The sequence below is a fragment of the Phlebotomus papatasi genome, chromosome 3 (genome assembly GCF_024763615.1).
Source record: "Phlebotomus papatasi isolate M1 chromosome 3, Ppap_2.1, whole genome shotgun sequence".
Lineage (NCBI taxonomy): Eukaryota > Metazoa > Arthropoda > Insecta > Diptera > Psychodidae > Phlebotomus > Phlebotomus papatasi.
Genome location: NC_077224.1, coordinates 35,847,922 through 35,865,515, shown reverse-complemented (window position 1 = coordinate 35,865,515; position 17,594 = coordinate 35,847,922). Strand labels below are relative to the sequence as shown.

The following is a 17,594-nucleotide window of genomic DNA, read 5'->3' as shown; positions in this document are numbered from 1 at the left end:
TTTAGACCTTCTTGTCCTTAAAGGGATAAAACATAGCTTATAATGAAAATTTGTGTAATATAAATATAACGAATTTGTGTAAAGTTTTTGTTTAATAAATGGGTTATAAAAACAAAAAGCTCTAATAATGGTTTTTGAATTTATTTAGATTTAGAATTCTTTTTCTAATATTAATCCTACAAAATATCTTGTATTCCAAATAAGCGGACACTGGTACTCTTCATCTTTGGACTCTAGAAGAATATATAAAAGGCTACAAAAAATAAATAATACTACAGGTTATAAAACATCCCATAGAATCGTTTGAGAAACAGAGAGTACCACAAAGCGGAGAGTATGGTTCAAAAATAATATAGGGCGATGGGATTTTTTGGAAGACAGCGTTATGGTGTGACAGTGGGGTAGTTCTTTCAAACTACTGCTCACTTCTGTATTTGTCTTGTGTCTCCTGCTACTTGTGATTTAGGGGATTTCATGAATGCAAATATTTCCACCATTGACGTGGCCCATTTCTGGACAAAACTTTTTTTTATGCCTCGACACGATCAAAAATAATAATACCGCAAGGTGACTGAAAAGTACTTTCTGTTCGAATTTTGATCGAAGTGCATGAGAGCCAAATGTACCAGTGTCTTCACCTTGTTTTGGTTATGGGAAAAAACAAAGCAACGACAACGACGTTTACTATTCCCGTCACACTATTTTAATTAATCCTTTCATGATCATTCAATAACTCTTTTTGTAGCATTTTAGTGTAGTATTATATGACTTTTTCTCACCTATTTGTCTGAACCATTTAGTCTAAGAATTCGAAATTTTGTTTGAATATCCGAAAATCAAAGATATTTTGTGTAAGTAGACACACTAGGTATTTTTCAGAACAATAACTTGAAAAAAAAACACATGTAAAAAAATCGTTTTCGAAAAATTCGAATGTAAAATAGCTAAATTTTAGCACTTAATGTTCGCTGGGCATTTCAATCATGCCCGATTTTTTTTGAATAGCATCGGATTATGCAATCATATTTTTAACCCTTTAAGGACGAGAAGGTTTAAAATCGGGGGTCAGAAAAAATAATTTTTTCCGCCTTTTTAGAGCGAAACATGACTTTAGATGGCGGTAGGAAAAATTAATTTTTGGGTCACCGGTGACCCAATCGTCGTTAAAGGGTTAAAAGGAACACTACTGGTAAAAATAAAAGGATCAAATTGATCCAAATTTGATCCTTTTGCAAAGGATGGATCAAATTTTAAACGTCGAATGCACATTTATCATTATAGAACAAGTCAATTTGATAAATCCTTTGCAAAAGGATCAAATTTGGATCAATTTGATCCGTTTATTTTTACCAGTGAATAAATATTTCTCATAATGTAGAATTTTCTTTAAAACTTTTTGTTATCTACGTCGCTACGCTTAAAAACTCGAAAAAACAAAAAAAACAAATTATTTACAAGTTTTTTTTTTCATTTTGTGAGAGAATCAGATTCAACATTATATATTTCTTCTTTTAATTTGCAATTGATGCGGATCAAACTGTATTCATGCATTTTGAAAATGATTTACATAAGCTGTGAATCCTTGATCAAGCAGCGAGCAAAACACCCCTCGTATCAACTCCTTCTGCGGCGAATGGCGCTGTTAGCAGTGGCGGAGAAAAATTCAAAAACACTGTCCGTTACATTTATCATTCTCCATTAACATTTATTTAAAATTTTTAAATTTTTTTTTCAAACAGGGACATAAAATGAAAATTGAAGCTCTTTTTTCATTATTGGATGCATCTCCTGCCATTATTGTTTTAATTCTAATTTCATGTTTCAATGTATATTTATGATGTCTTATTGGTTTTTCTTAAGGTGTTCTTAAGATGATTCTGGGGATGTTACAATAAACATGTTCCATGTCCTAAAAATTCGGTGGTTTTCCTTTTTTATTTATTTTGGAACCGACGAATTTTACTTAAAATTGATTACACAGTTTTAACTATCCACTATATAAATCCATTTGTTTTCCTCTAGGAAGGACAACAACAAGAACAACATTTTATTTTAAAATTTTATGTCTAAAAGTTGACTAGCTTATTTAATGTTGGAATTAAATGTTTCAAAGAACTTTTTTTTTGTCTTATATGCTACCTACAACAATTATCTAAAAATGACTCGCCTCAAACAAACCTTTCTACGTAATGCTATTTTGTTTTTCTTTTCATTCAACAATTTTATGATTCATTTATTTTCTACGTGATGTTTCTGCAAAAAAATGATTTATGGGGCAATATTCTTTTCCACTAATTGAAAAACTTGGAGGACTTGGTGTTGATGTTCTTGTCTAAAATCAAATCAATATAAAAACCGCTAAAACTCTCGCATGTTGTATGTTTCTTTTTCATTTCGTTCTTTTAATCTTTGTTACAAAATAATCATTAAGACATATTTTTTTTATAAAACAATACTGCTGTATTAAATTGGGACGGAGGTAGATTAAAAAATAATATCTATATAAAATGTACAAAATATTTCTTTTGATTCATTCAACTGAACATTTCACACGGTTGTCTCGCGAAAAATCATTGCCTGACCATTCAAAAGAACATCACCATCGCCTCCGGAATTAATTTGGATGTATGAATGACGCTTAACATCCAATTGCTTTGCAAATTCATTCTCAATCATATCATTTATTGCTGCTATTATTTCTCCAATCTCACCGGAACTCTCCACAGATCCTGTGTGTGATAACATTTTATGATGTTGGCAATTTTTGAGTGCACAAGGAGAGAGAGAGAGAGAAAGAGAATTGTAAAAAAATACATTTTTACTTTATTCATCACTAAATTAAATGACTTAAAAAACATTGATTTTGCGTTAGAAAAAATGCCATGCATTTTAAATGCAATTTAATTTCTCTATTAAATCATCAGAATAGCTCTAATTAATCACGCTAAATGTTCGTATTTTATTTATATTTATTTATTAAAAAAAATATTATCAAAATAGTTTTTTTCATTGAAATTCGAGTAAAACTTAAAAAATACGACATATAGCGTGTTTAGTGCTCTCTGAAATTTGAACTTTTCTATCTGCAAATGATGCACAGATAAACTAAAAGAAATAATTAAAACATTAACCATCAAGTGCTGTAATTTTTGGTGTGGAACGTTTAGCATAATATAACCATCGAAAAGACTTGCAAGATGTCCTACTGGGAACTTGAAAAAAATAAAATAAAAATCTTTAAATTAATGCCAAAATTACAGATGTGAAAACAAAAATTGTAATAATGCAATTGCGCTAGAGGATTGCAACTCTGACATTTATTGTTCCTCAACATGAAGCTTAAGAAAGCTTCGTATAAAAAGAAGAGGAGGAATTGTAGCCAATTCATTTTTTTTTAAATTTAGTTTTCAGTATTTAATTAAAACGTCTGCGGTCTTCCAAGAACAGTCCAGTATTACAAATTTTCATTTTGGGCGGAGTCAGGTGGGTTTCGTTTCTCAATAAATAAGCCACGCCTCCTATATGACTAATTTTGACTGACAATTGATTTTTGCTTTATTGTCTCTACTTAAAATCCCTAAGTTTTATTTACAATCCCCTTAAATTGTTGTAAATATTAGATAATGTAAAAAGTCGCTTCATAGATCATGGAAGATTTGTTGATACTGGTCCCCTATATTAGCCATTCTGGCAACGAAATATAAAGCCATAGAAAAGCTGCTTATTAAAGGCGATGAGGAAGTTACGGCAATTTGCTGACCCAGCAATGGTATTTTATTTTCATGACGTTTTAATTTTTACTTTATGCCAACCAAGGGACGCTTTTAGCCGGGAATTTTCGCACCAGTTGAGCTGAGGAATGTTCGGTAATCCCAGTATTCTTATACAAATTCTTGAAAAACGGCGAAACCCATGGAGAACCTAAGGGCTTTGACAGACCTTAGGATAAGCCGAGAGACGGCTTAGCGTAATTATATTCGAAACAATATTTATACATAATTCCCGTCATTTTCCACTATAAGTCGCCTCTCGGCTTAACTCGTAAGTGTGCCTAGGGCATAAGAAGCCTAGGTTAGTTATCCTTTCTATTATACAAAGTTTATTGGAGGTGTGGCCAATTTTTTAATTTTTTTAAAGATATACTACACCGGCTATTAACAATAGAATTTGTGCTCTCTCTGAATGCAATGAAGTCTGCTCTACTCAGAGGTCACACTGATTAGCTGATTAGCACCGATCAATCGCTCAAATTGGCTGATCAGTTTCAATCAGTCTCCTTGATCGACTGATCATACTGCTCAGTCTACATAATCGGCTGATCATATCAATCAGTTTCAATGATCGGTTGATCCTTCTGATCAGTCTCCATAATTGGCTGATCGTACAGTTCAGTTTCTATGATCAATCAGCAGATCGCTGCGATCAGTCTGAAAGCGCCGATTAGTATCCATAATCGATTTTTTACGCTGATCAGTCTCCATGATCGGCTAATCGTATTGTGTAGTCTTCATGAACGGGTGATTGTATATCATTCAATATCTATGATCGGCTGATCGTACCGATCAGCCTCCATAATTAACCAATCGTTCTATTCAGTCTCCATGACCGGTTCATCTTAACGATCAGTCTCCATGATAGACTGATCGTAACTCAGTCTCCATGATCGGCTGATCGGTACGACCTGTCTGAATGATCGACTGATCGGTACGAACAGTGAAAGATCGGCTAATCGTACCGATCTGTCACTATTATCAGCTAATTACGCAAATCAATTTCGATGAACGACAGATCGCGCCGATTAATCTCCATCATCTATTAATTACGCCGGTCAGACTTCATGATTGCCTGATCGTAGAAATTAGTCGCTATGATCGGATAATCGTACAGTGCAGTCTTCATAATCGGCTGATTGTATATCATTCAATATCTATGATCGGCTGATCGTACCGATCAGTCTCCATAATTGGCTGATCGTACAGTTCAATTCACGGGATCGATCGGCAGATCGTACCGATATGTTTCTATCATAGCACCGATTAGTCTCCATAATCGATTTTTTACGCTGATCAGTCTCCATGATCGGCTAATCGTATTGTGTAGTTTTCATGAACAGGTGACTGTATATCATCCAATATCTATGATCGGTTGATCGTACCGACCAGCCTCCATAATTAACCAATCGTTCTGTTCAGTCTCCATGACCGGTTGATCGTATCGGTCAGTCTCCATGATGGACTGATCGTAACTCAGTCTCCATGATCGGCTGATCAGTACGACCAGTCTGAACGATCGGCTAATCGGTACGATCAGTCTGAAAGATTGGCTGATCGTACCGATCTGTCACTATTATCAGCTAATTACGCAAATCAATTTCGATGAACGACAGATCGCGCCGATTAATCTCCATCATCTATTAATTACGCCGGTCAGACTTCATGATTGCCTGATCGTATCTATTAGTCTCCATGATCGGATAATCGTACTGTGCAGTCTTCATGATCGGCTGATTGTATATCATTCAATATCTATGATCGGCTGATCGTACCGACCAGTCTGCATAATTAACCAATTGTTCTGTTCAGTCTCCATGACTGGATGATCGTATCGGTCAGTCTCCATGATAGACTGATCGTAACTTAGTCTCCATGATCGGCTAATCAGTACGACCAGTCTGAATGATCGGCTAATCGGTACGATCAGTCTGAAAGATTGCCTGATCGTACTGAGCTGTCTCTATTATCAGCTAATTACGCAAATCAGTTTCGATGTACGACAGATCGCGCCGATTAGTCTCCATGATTTATTGATTACGCCGGTCAGACTCCATGATTGGCTGATCGTACCAATTAGTCTCCATGACCGGATAATCGTACTGCGCAGTCTTCATGATCGGCTGATCATATACTATTCGATGTCTATGATCGGCTGATCGTATTGATCAGCCTCCACGATCAGCTGCTAGACAGCCACATGCAATAGTAAACCATTCTGTTTACTTCTTGACTCTATTTTTCCTCTACGCTAAGATTGACCAACCGTGATCTGTATAATCGTGAATGGATTTTTTTATGAATCGAGTTCACATAATTGAATTTGTATACAGAGAATGGTCAACCAATCCTTAGTAGAAGTAGGAATTTTTCCTGCAATATTATTATTTTAGGCTGGGGTATAGCCTACAATTATTCTAGGGTACATCTTCCACAGAAAGTTCCCCTTTAAAATGAGATTAATTGATTTTTTCTTACCCGAACAATGAATGTTAAAATGTAATTTTTGATTCTAAAAAAATTCCAAGATCCAAGAATACTTTTGTCTTTAAAAAATCTCGAATTAAAAATTTAAACAATACATTTGATTATTTTATCTTACATGCAAAAAAAAAATTATTGTCTACATTTCTAGCTCAAGGGCAACAAAATTTCTTCAGAATTGCAATCTCCGTTTAACGCAATGATGAGTACAAGAAATAAAAACCATTTAAAAATTTAAAAAAAAAATCAGTGATGACACAAAGAGTTTTAGGTGATAATACAAGAGCAGCAACTATTTTGTCTTTGGAGGAAATTATCGCAATTATCATCATTGCGACTCTTCTGCTGCAGTCTCTCGAGACGAGATTTCAGCTGATTTGGATTGACTCCACCACTCGCAACACTTCCCTGATCACTCAATACACCCTCACTCCTGCCCCTTGCCTTCACCGCTACCTCTTCCGTCTCATACTCCGGGGCACTACGGTCAATGACTGGTGATCGAGATTCGGCACTTTCCGGAGTATAGGGATCTGGACGTGCTCCCATCGAGGTGCTACTGTACGTATTGAGGAGCTGAGTGTCTATCCGATTGACAATAACATCATTGGCCAGCGTAAGTCGCTGCGAAATGAGGGCTCGCCGATGTTCCATCGGCTGCTGACTTATGATATTCCTGCATCGGGGACAGATGCTATTCTCCTGACGTTCAGCCGTATTGGGATCGACACCCGGCACCTCGTAGAAGGCACACATGCACACATTGAGATTATTCTCCGTATCCGTAACATTAATTTGGATATTGAGTGGTGGAGCAATTGGCTCTGGTTGCTTCTTCAGCAACACTCTGTAGGGGACATTATCTAATTTTTGCCACTCTACAAGAATCTGTGCAAAACGCCTACTACATGACAAGCAACTCAACGATGATGAATTTTTCATTAGCACATGCGGAGAGCAACTACACCGAATCGTACCTTGATTTGGCTTCAGTTCGAATTGCAGATAGACTGGCTGCAAGAGAGGTATAATAAGTACATATGAATTAGATTAAGCTTCATTTGCCATTTAAATGAGTCTCTTGTTTGTTTCACCACTTTCGACACATTCTTCAAAAATACGATCGTCTTTTTGCCCCAGATAAACACTCATCGAATGAAAATTAGAGTCATTTGCATAATAAAATATAAAAGTGTTTCAATTGGATGTCTCATAAACTTAAATATATTTTTCAATGCTTATTGAATTTCAAATACTCTTAAAAATTAAAAAAAAAAATGTATAACATTGAGCTGAAACATTGAGAAATATTTCATTTTACTTTTTATCTTGTAATCAAAATTTTACAGATCGAAACAAAGGTAAATCCCTTCTATTTTTCCAAAATATAAATAGTTACAAAAGAAAGGCAGGATAGAAATCTCTTGGAATATGGAGAATGAAGTCCACCAGTCCACACTTAACCCTTTAAGGACGATTGGGTCACCCGTGACCCAAAAATGAAATTTTTCCTACGGCCTTCTAAAATTGTATTTTGCTCTAAAAAATTAGAAAAAAATGTTTTTTTCTGACCCCTCAATTTTTAACCTTCTCGTCCTTAAAGGATTAACTCTCGTTTCAAAAATTTTCAAAATTTTGACACACCGGACACACCTAAAATTTTATTTTTTGACATATCTCAGCAAGAAAAAAAAGACCAAGGATACAAATTTTTATCATAGACAGCTTTCATAAATCTAAACGTCCAAAATTTCAGTGAATTTGTATTAAAAGATTTTTACACATTTAAAAAAAAATCGTCAAAATGGTTCATCTTGAAGTAAACCCGTTAAGGCTTCTACACATTGAGAGCAGGTATACATTGTAAGAAATTTTTGTCAAAATGGATCATTTTGAAGTAAACCCCTTAAGGCCTCTACACACTATAGATAAATTTTTGGCCAAATTGAAATAAATTGCCTACGCTTGTGTAGGAAACTCTTGAATATGGATATAAATTTCATTAGTATGTAGAGGCCATCAAGGCCTCCACACATTGGGAGCAAATTTCTTCAAAAATTGCACTTTTGACAGCATTTTGACAGCCCTATCTACAAAAACTGCAGGTAATTTTCATCAAAAAAGAGATTTTTGACGAAAATTGCTCCCAAAAAATACATTTGCACTTCAATCGTGTCAAAATGTTTATTTTAAGAATTTCTTAGTGTGTACAGAAAGTTCCGTTTAGAAAGTCATTCTCGGGAAAGCATGCGAATTCACTTCATGACAGAGAAAAAATGCACATCTGCATATCTTTAGGAATAAATTAAGAAATCGGAATAGGGTATATCTTTGGAATAAATTACGGAATCGCTGAGATTTATTTTCGCAGACAAATTTTTCATCTATTTTTAGCGGTGACGGTTTATAAGTACAGTGCTGTCTCGCTATATGCACAGTTTGGGTACTTTTTTTGACAGTTCTCTCTCTGAATATGCACAACTTTTTTTGAAATTCCGAACGGTTTTTTTCTTTCTTTCAATAAATTATCATTTTTTTTATTGTTCTAGAATTTCCCGTGTTATTTTATATATAATATGAGACAGAAAAAAATAAAATTAAGCAAATTAAAAACAAGAAAAATTAGTTACCAAGAAAATAATTTTCTTTATTACTTTGTCAAAATGTAAACAAATTGATTTTGAATGCAACCGACACAAAAGCTGTGCATATAGAGAGTGTGCATATAGAAAGACAGTACTGTAGAGCATTTCAAATTTATCATATGAAAAAATACATACATTTAGAGAAATTATAAAAATGATTTTATAAATTAGCTCCCAATATTGCTCAATTTATATCAAATTCTTTCAGGGCTCTACACATTCAAAGCAAATTTTGTGAAAAACTGAATTTTTGACAGAATGTTGACGTTTTCCTGCAGCCCCTGCAGGCAAATTCCTTCAAAAAAGAAATTATTGACGAAAATTGCTCCCAATGCAATGTACAGAAGCTTTTAAATCGGAAAACGGATCAAAAAATTAAAATTTTACTGGGATATTAACTTATTTTCAAACTGTTAAATGCTTCTTATTGTCATGGAATCTTGTTCATAATAAGCCGTTAGGCTTCAGATCAATCTATATCAAGAGCAAGGGGAAAATTACAAAAAAAAATATAGAAGACATAAAAGAAGATATCGATGTTGACCAATTCATTTAAAAAATGGCTATGTAAGCGTTGCCTGAGCAATAGAAGAAAATAGTTTTTCACAAAGTCAAATCGATTTTTTTTAATTTGAAATAAAATTTTAAATAAAAAACTATATTTATTGAACTTATGAGCAGATGCTAAATCATAAGGCTAAAATCCCATTAAAATATTTCATAAACTGTTTCAAAAACATTTTGTAAAAATATATTAATTATGTGTACTTGGTAATTGAATTGAAATTGTTGTGGTTTTTATACAAATTTATTAAAACAATTTATTTTTAGGCATTTCATAACTAATTATGGCGACGTAAAATTGATTAAATTATTATGAGATTATCTTGGAAGAATATTAGGATACAATGGGTAATTTGGAATTTAACCTAAAAATAGCATTATGAAATTTCCTATATTACTATTTCACATAGAAAAAGAGATAAATAAGACCACGAATAAGTAAAAGCCCGCTAAATTTAAGATTACATCTTCGTGGAACTTTATTTTGCCAAGGGGCAACTCATTTCGGGGAACTCGAGCCAAATTGGCCAAGAAACCCACGGGGAATTCATGGGGAACCCGAGGAACCCACGGGGAACTCGGTGATTTACTCTTACATTTAGGTACTCTCTGGGAACCAGGGGAACTTGTACATTTCTCAGGGAATACTCTAGGAACCCGGGGAACCTATAAATTTTTCAGGGAACCCTTATATTTTTCTGGGAACTCGGGGGAGAACCCATACATTCTTTCAGGAAACCCGTGGAATTCCTAAATTTTTCAGGGAAGTTACGAAGAACTTATATATTTTTTGGGAACTAAAGGAACTAATAAAATTTTCAGGGAACTTTCAGGGCATCAGGGGAATCCATACATTCTTCATGGAATTCCCAGGGAATCCATTATTTTTTTCAGGGAACCCGTGGAACTCATACATTTCTCAGGGAACTCACGAGGAACTCATTTTTTCTGGGAACCCATACATTTTTCAGGGAACTCTTGTATTTTTCTGGGAACTCGGAGGAAAACCCATATATTTTTTAAGGAAACCCGTGGAATTCATAAATTTTTCAGGGAATTTACGGAGAACGAAAAAAAAACTCATATTTTTCTGGGAACCAAAGGAACTGATAAATTTTTCAGGGAACTTTCAGGGAAACCGGGAACCCATCCATTCAAGGAACTCCCCGGGAATCCATGAATTTTTTCAGGGAACACGGGGAACTCATACATTTTTCAGGGAACTGACGAGGAACTCATATTTTTCTGGGAATCCATGAATTTTTCAGGGAACTCTCAGGGAAATCGAGGAACCCATAGGGTAAGTGTGCCAAATTTCGGCATAGTTGCATGCAAGCGCCAAAATCTCAAGTTTGAAATGTAATATATTATTTAATAGAAATTGATTTTTTCTCATGCCTTATACTTAAGTAGTGTTGCTTAGAACCTTGTAGACAGTTTATCGTCTTTATTTACTTTAAATTTATTCTTAATACATTTTAAAATGAATAAAAATATAGACATAGCTTTGGTGCCCTATTTCGGCCACCTTCATTCTCATAGTTCCTTGCCCTTCAGGAATTCTTCCAATGCCTTTTTTACGTTATCTCGTTTGTCGAAGCTACATTTTTTTGCTATTCTTTTGCATTGTATAATCTTTAGAGTATGCAAAAACTAAAAATTCATAGAAATTCAAGGAACAAAAATGGTGGCCGAAATTGCAAGCTGGCCGGAATTTGGTACACTTACTCTATATTTTTTTCAGTAAACCCGGGAAACTTTTTTTTTCAGAGAACTCGGAGAACTCAGAGAATCCGTATATTTTTTCTAGAAACCGGGAACTCGAGCCACTTTAATTGCTTATGAATAACCCCTTTTACCCGTCTAAAACAGTGAGAAAATCACAAATTCCCAATTTAGATCTGATTCCAAATTAAACCCGTTCTACCTATGGAATCTACAAACAGAACTTTTTAATAAAGACCTGGTGAAGAGTCATGTTTTTTCCATGGTTCTTTAACGCACAAAAGAATGGTTATAAGCAAGTCTTTATATCAGGAAGAAATTAATTGAGATTCTCAGACTAAAAGGGGCTTATCGAATAAGAAATTTCTCTATTAACCCATTCCTTACCATGGTATTATACATCATACGCAAATTGATATGAGTGATTTTTGATGATTTATTTCTGGGCAATTTTTATCCGAATTGCTGTCGGGAATGGATTTTTAGTAACGTTAGTTATTCAATTACTTGAGAAAAATAGTCCGACAGAGATGAAAATAGATTTTGTTATTTTTTTCTTGCTTCGCGAAAGGTCATGCAAAATTTTTGCTCAAAATGGCGGATGGAAAATACGACATCCCGTCGAATTTGTTAAAATTGGCCTCTTTCCTCTTTCCTGATTTGAATTCTAGTTCCCAATTGGTGTTCTTGGATAGTCACTCTATCTAAAGCAATAGAGTTTGTAATGAATTAATGCACAAAATTTAAATTCAGTGACCGTTAAGATGTGTGTTTGACAGAGGCTCCCCGCGCCCCTATATGAGATAAAATTTTTTTCTTTTCAGAAAATTCATCTACTAATCTGTAGGAAACTAATCCCAAAATATGAACATTCTATCTCAAATATTTCTGGTACATTGACTGAATGGGTTAAAATAGCCCATTCCTGCTCTGAGAATCAGAAAGAAATTATTAGTCAATTAATTAACTAGAATGAGTAGTGTTTCGTAAATTTTAAGAGAAAATAATTTTAGTTGAAGTATGATGTAGTTAAAATCTTTTTTAAAATGCCGTTTCCGTAGAATTCTTCCAAGGATATCACTAACATAATGAATATGTTTCGTCACAGATAAATTTTTCAAATAGGACAGAATAAAAAATAATCATAAAATTCTAAATTTTTCCTGATTGGGTGTACGGGGTTTACAATAAATTTACAAGTCAGTTTTAATTTAAAATTGTAAAGTCAGCGAAGTCATGTAGGGCCGGAGGAACGTCTGTTCGACAGAGAACCCCTATTGACACTTTTGTCAAAATGTTGAAAATTAATGTATCTATTAAAATATAAGTAATATAACGTTTTTTCTGTAATATACCTTTTACTATAAAGAGAGATGTTCAAATTTCATATCCCAAATGATAAAGAGTAGGGTGTCAATAGGTGCTAACACGAATTCTTAAAGTGTCAATAGACGTTCCTTTCACCCTACCTAAATAAAGTTAAAAAAAAATCAGCTCTATAATTTTTATTGCTAAGGGTTTGTGTTTGGTTTTGTGAACGTCGGGAATAATCATTTAAATTTAAAGATTAGGAAAATAATTCAAATGAAAGTGCTTTATGAACCTGTTCGTAAAATTTTGTACGATAGTGTATCTAACGCACATTCTCTATTTCTAAGTAAATATTTAATTTTCACGCAGTAATTTAGCACCATGAGTGCACGAGGGAATAAGGCTAATTAAATGAGGACAAAAGTGAACTAACCTTATGGTCTCCCATGCAGGAATCCTCCCCAATCAATGAGTACTTAATTTCTTCCGAAGCAATCAATTGCTTTGCCGCTGGACTCATGAGAATCCTATCACACCATCCTGGACAGCGTGAATTCATGTAGTTCTGCGGCATCTCTGGATCCTCCTCGAATGGGTAGGACGGTGGGAATGCAATCTAGGAGAATTTCAAGTCAAGAAGTGGTACAACAGCAAAAAATTTAGGATAGGTACAACTTACAGGATATTCAAAGAGAATCTCTCGAAGTGGATCCAGTTCTCGGTCAAACTTCCGCAGCCATTCTCCTTTGAATTGTGTCTGGTGGTCAGCATGGGTGAATTCCTTTTTGCCCACCGTAAGTACATTCTGCCCCTCAGAATCACGATATTGCACTTTCACACTATCTGCACTCTTATTGGCCACTCTGTGGGCCGTAAGGGCTTCTGTGAGCTTCTTCACCACCCCCTCGGTATCACAGCGAAAATTGAAGTCACCGAAGACAAAGTAGGGAGCCCGGGAATTGGCTGTATCCTTTTCGAAGCGCTCCAGGGTGTGCACAAGAGCTCTTCTTCGGCTCTTACAGTACACAGATGGGAATTCCTCACAGGCTGCCAGATTGGAGGCATCGTGAAAGAGATGGATATTAACAAAATCCATCACACTTCCCTCAATGTCCCAGCGTGTCCGGAGGAATCCCTTACGTGACCATTTGCACTCAGGGAAGAAATTTTGAGGAAATTTGGCTTTTTCTTTCGTAGGAATGCTCTCAATGCTGCCCGTATGGATGCTTTTGCCCACAACATCCTCCCACTCGTGGATCAGGAAGTTCCAGATTTTCAGGGATTTTATTGAGTTTCTTGCAAAATAGAGATTTCCCAGAGCCTAGAAATAAATCCATTAATTTAATATTCTACCGTCTCTAACAGCGTCCTCTTATTATTTTTTCTCACGGTAAAGTGCTCAGCAGATTGATAGTCTTCATCGAGATATATCCGGATTCGATCATAATTCGCCAGCTCACTGGCTTCACAGAGAATCTTAATGAATTCCTGCACATACTCCATAGATTTCTCGTAAGTTTTCCCACCGACTTCTTGCATGTGAACAGCCAGAAAAACCGGCTCCAACTTTTTGATGACGTCCATAAACTCCTGGACCCATGTTTTGAGCAATTTTGCTGGCTATATAAGGCACCACCAAAAAAAAATTGGGCCATTTTCACTAAGGGTATTTTCCATGGGAAAATATCGATTTTCTAAAAAAAAAAAGCAACGCAGAAAGACTTACATCTTCAAAGACACTCCCAACATTGGCTGTTATGAGAAGAATCGGCAGGGTTTCCGAAGACATCCTGATGTCTAATCCCCAAATCTCCCAGGACTTGTGCCTTTAGCTCTCTCCCACCAAGATCCCCAGAGAAGGGAACAATAGAAGTGTCAGGGAAAAAATCTTCAATAATCTCACTTTTCTTTTCTCTTTGAGGTTATCATTCTCATTTCTAGCTCTGGAAATTTTCTCATGCGTCTCCCTAGCCCCAAAATCACTTTATTTTTCAGCACTTATTCCCACAATATTCACTGCCACAGGAACCTCACCATTGAGTACATTTTATCCCCCAACAAGTTGGGTTGTTTGGTAAACACAGCACAAAACTTGGCAAGGGAGACTTGATGGAAAATCTCCCGAGAGAGAGTGAGTGGATATTTTCCTGGCGACAGCCCCACTTTTCATGCGCAAACTGTCAAGAGTGCGCACTTGTTAAACCGTAATGGCCAATCAATATTTAGCATTGTATTCTTTTTAACTTATTTCTTTAACTTTATCTTTCTAACTTTTAATTTTTTTTTTAGTAAGTTTTAAGTTTAAAACATTTTTAAAATTTTCTACATTCTTTTACTACAATATTTTTTTGAACATTTTCCCCCAGAGAAAAAATATTTTAGGACATCCATCCTACTCAAGCGCCTGGCAAGTTGGCCTTTTTATATGGAGCTATTTGAAGACAATTTCTAAATTGATCTCGGACTCAGCTCACAGTGCTCCAAGGAAAAATATATTTAACCAAAAATTTAGTATATTTTATTCCTCCATACGGAAAGGTATCTTATAATACGGAAAAACTTCTCACTTTTAAATATTTAGCATAACGATCACGAGTGCAGAAAAATTCCCATACGCATTTGTATGTGAAAGTAAGAAATTGGCTTCAACTTTGAAGGCCACTGCCGGGCGGGGACTAGATCCTATTAATTAGGCCCTTAATCATCTTAATGATCCTATTGATTAGATCCCTAATAATCCTACACAGCAAAAAATAATTACTACGATTATCGTGTGTCATAGGAGAGCATCGATAATTGTAGTAAACTTGCAACGATAATCGTAGCAAAGTAAAGTTGAAAAGCGAGCAAGTTGAATTTTCGTAGTTGAAAAGCAAAGTAAGCTGAATTTTCCTCCAAAAGTTCTACTGAAATTACACAAAATAAAAGAAGAAGAATGAATTCAACCGATAGTAGTAGAAAGTTGAACTTTTTGCTGCGTTAATCGGTTAAAAAATTTCTACGATAATCGAATTGATTCTATTACACACGATAATAGTAGCAATATCAAACAGTCAGTTGAATGCAGTTTATGCCATTTTATTGCTTCATTTTATTAATATTATAGTAATTATTACTACTATTTATTGAATTTGGGCCATTGCTGAGGGTTGAATTTTACTAATTCTGCAATTTAATTGATTCCTTTTCAATTTAAAGTTGATTTTATCAGTGGTTGCTATTCAAAATTTCAACTAATTCAGTTCAACTTATAGAATTCATCTTGTTTTTACTATCCTCCTTATTAACTCTATTATTCATTATGAAGATTTCTTGAATTTAAAAGCATAAGGCAAGAAAGATCTGTTATTTTTACTATCTACCTACAACATTCTATCAGACCAAAAACTGATCAAAAATTTTTATTTTAAAAGTACATCAAAACACTTGGAAATGCTGAAAAACTGTAAAATTTAAATTGAGTCTATCAATGCTATCAATAATAAAATCAATAAAAAATAAAATTTCTTTAAAATAAAAATTGTCTATTTCAGGTTTCTGTAGGACCCCGTTTTGCATCAAATGTTGAAGACACTAATTTCAGTTCCTGAGTTGATTACTTCGGAAGGGATAGTTCCAAAAGATAACTCATTTACATTTTTCTCATAAGGGTTTCTGGTTTCTCGAGTTTCTGGATGCAAAAAATTAATAATTTTTTCGGTTTTCGCGATGCAAAGCAAATTTTTTGGGTTTCGTGATGCAATTTTTGGGTTTCTGGAGTGTCGCAATCCAGAAAATGGGGTTCTCGAGTTTTGCGATGCAAAAAAAAGGTTTCTCGAGTTTCGCGGAGCGGTATTCGTACAATTGACAAGAGTTTCTCAATATGAGTTACTCCTTGGATAGTTCTAATTCACTTAGTTTTTATAAAACTTGTTTCTACGACCTTAGTTTTTTTTTAAGATTAAGCGTTTGGAAGACTGTGAAGAACACATGATTAATATCGGTTAAGAATAGTAGAATTAAAATTATAATGAATTACATGGCTTTAAAGTTCCCAAATGGCAGTTTGTATAAAGACATTCAGGTTGAAAAAGACAGGTTAGATAGCTATAGCGAGAGAACCTTGCTGACGCCTTGAGGGTTAACATTAGCCTTGACATAAAATTAAAAAGTGCGTAAATTTAGTAGACTAATAGTGCAGCATTTGTAATAAAGTTTAAGGCAAATTGCCCTCATATCGACCAGTTTATCGTTTTATAGTCAATTTCTGTGAAATTTTCACTGATTTTTATTATGTATGATATAATAAGCTTTTTAATGTTAGACCGGTTAGAGGGTAGACCATTATAGCAAATATAAGTAAATTGAATAAATAATCCAACTGGCCGACCGAGTTGAGGAACCGGCCGATTACAGGGAACTTTACCTTATGTAGGCAAACCAACAGATTGCGCTCAAAAACACATTTTACTGTCGTTAGTCCTATTTTTGTAATAAAAGTCTTTGAACTAGAAATTCCAAAGAAATCTAGTCTAGTTAAATTTAACATTTTTATTGCTGCATTTTAATAATAAAGCAATCTTAGTGTTTCAGTTCAGACTCGTTTTACAACATAATTCGAGTTCGAATCTTTTTTAGGATTCGAGTCACAGGGTTTGGGATAAAATTGCCTGCCAAGCTAAAAGCCATTAAGCAAATAATAACAATGAATGTTTAGAAATCTTTCTTGCTATAAATACTAGTTTTTTTCTTAAGATATTGCACCCGTGTTATCATTATCAATTAATTTTTTTAAGTGAAGTGTCATTACGTTTTAACAAGTGCGATGTGTCAAGTTGTGAGCCCCTTTTGCTCTCTCTCTTTTCTTCTTGTTCATTGTGAAAACCGGTCGCTCATTCAATCTCCTCTAGCCTAGTCAATTTCCACTATTTTCTTAATTAAATTAGCCATCTATTATTTTGCAATTATCCACCGAGAGGCACAATTTTTCATTCCCACACACACGTCCAAAATTATCACGAGGAAAAATCCAGCAAAAACTGAGAGATTCTTGTCATCTCTCTCTCTCTCTCCTCTCTTGCACGTCAAATATTTGGCCAAGGCTCCACCACCACAC

General features: G+C 34.7%; 1 protein-coding gene across 3 annotated transcripts; it reads right to left on the bottom strand.

Annotated features, from left to right (window-relative positions):
* Nucleotides 1–1,679: 1,679 nt before the first annotated feature.
* LOC129805472 (inositol polyphosphate-5-phosphatase A) lies at nt 1,680–17,552 on the bottom strand. 3 transcript variants are annotated; one of them, XM_055853400.1, is made up of 7 exons: nt 17,289–17,552; nt 14,226–14,676; nt 13,889–14,119; nt 13,179–13,820; nt 12,933–13,115; nt 7,232–7,268; nt 1,680–2,729 (listed from the first exon to the last, which is right to left on the bottom strand). In XM_055853400.1, the coding sequence occupies exons 2-7, from the start codon at nt 14,286–14,288 to the stop codon at nt 2,548–2,550; spliced, it is 1,338 nt and encodes a 445-aa protein (XP_055709375.1). In that variant the 5' UTR covers nt 14,289–14,676; nt 17,289–17,552; the 3' UTR covers nt 1,680–2,547. The 3 variants fall into 3 exon arrangements, with proteins under 3 accessions (XP_055709375.1, XP_055709374.1, XP_055709373.1); XM_055853399.1 differs by lacking the exon at nt 1,680–2,729 and adding an exon at nt 2,804–3,212 and having other exon boundaries at nt 6,478–7,268; nt 17,289–17,546; XM_055853398.1 differs by lacking the exon at nt 1,680–2,729 and having other exon boundaries at nt 6,350–7,268; nt 17,289–17,546.
* Nucleotides 17,553–17,594: the final 42 nt, after the last annotated feature.

What these genes read in the sequence shown, in the direction of transcription:
- LOC129805472 (XM_055853399.1), bottom strand. Translation starts at nt 14,288, where the DNA reads ATGTCTTCGGAAACCCTGCCGATTCTTCTCATAACAGCCAATGTTGGG. An exon ending in AGATTCTCTTTGAATATCCT is followed by an intron (nt 13,116 to 13,178) that starts GTAAGTTGTACC and finishes AAATTCTCCTAG; the next exon opens with ATTGCATTCCCACCGTCCTA. An exon ending in CCTGCATGGGAGACCATAAG is followed by an intron (nt 7,269 to 12,932) that starts GTTAGTTCACTT and finishes CCTCTCTTGCAG; the next exon opens with CCAGTCTATCTGCAATTCGA.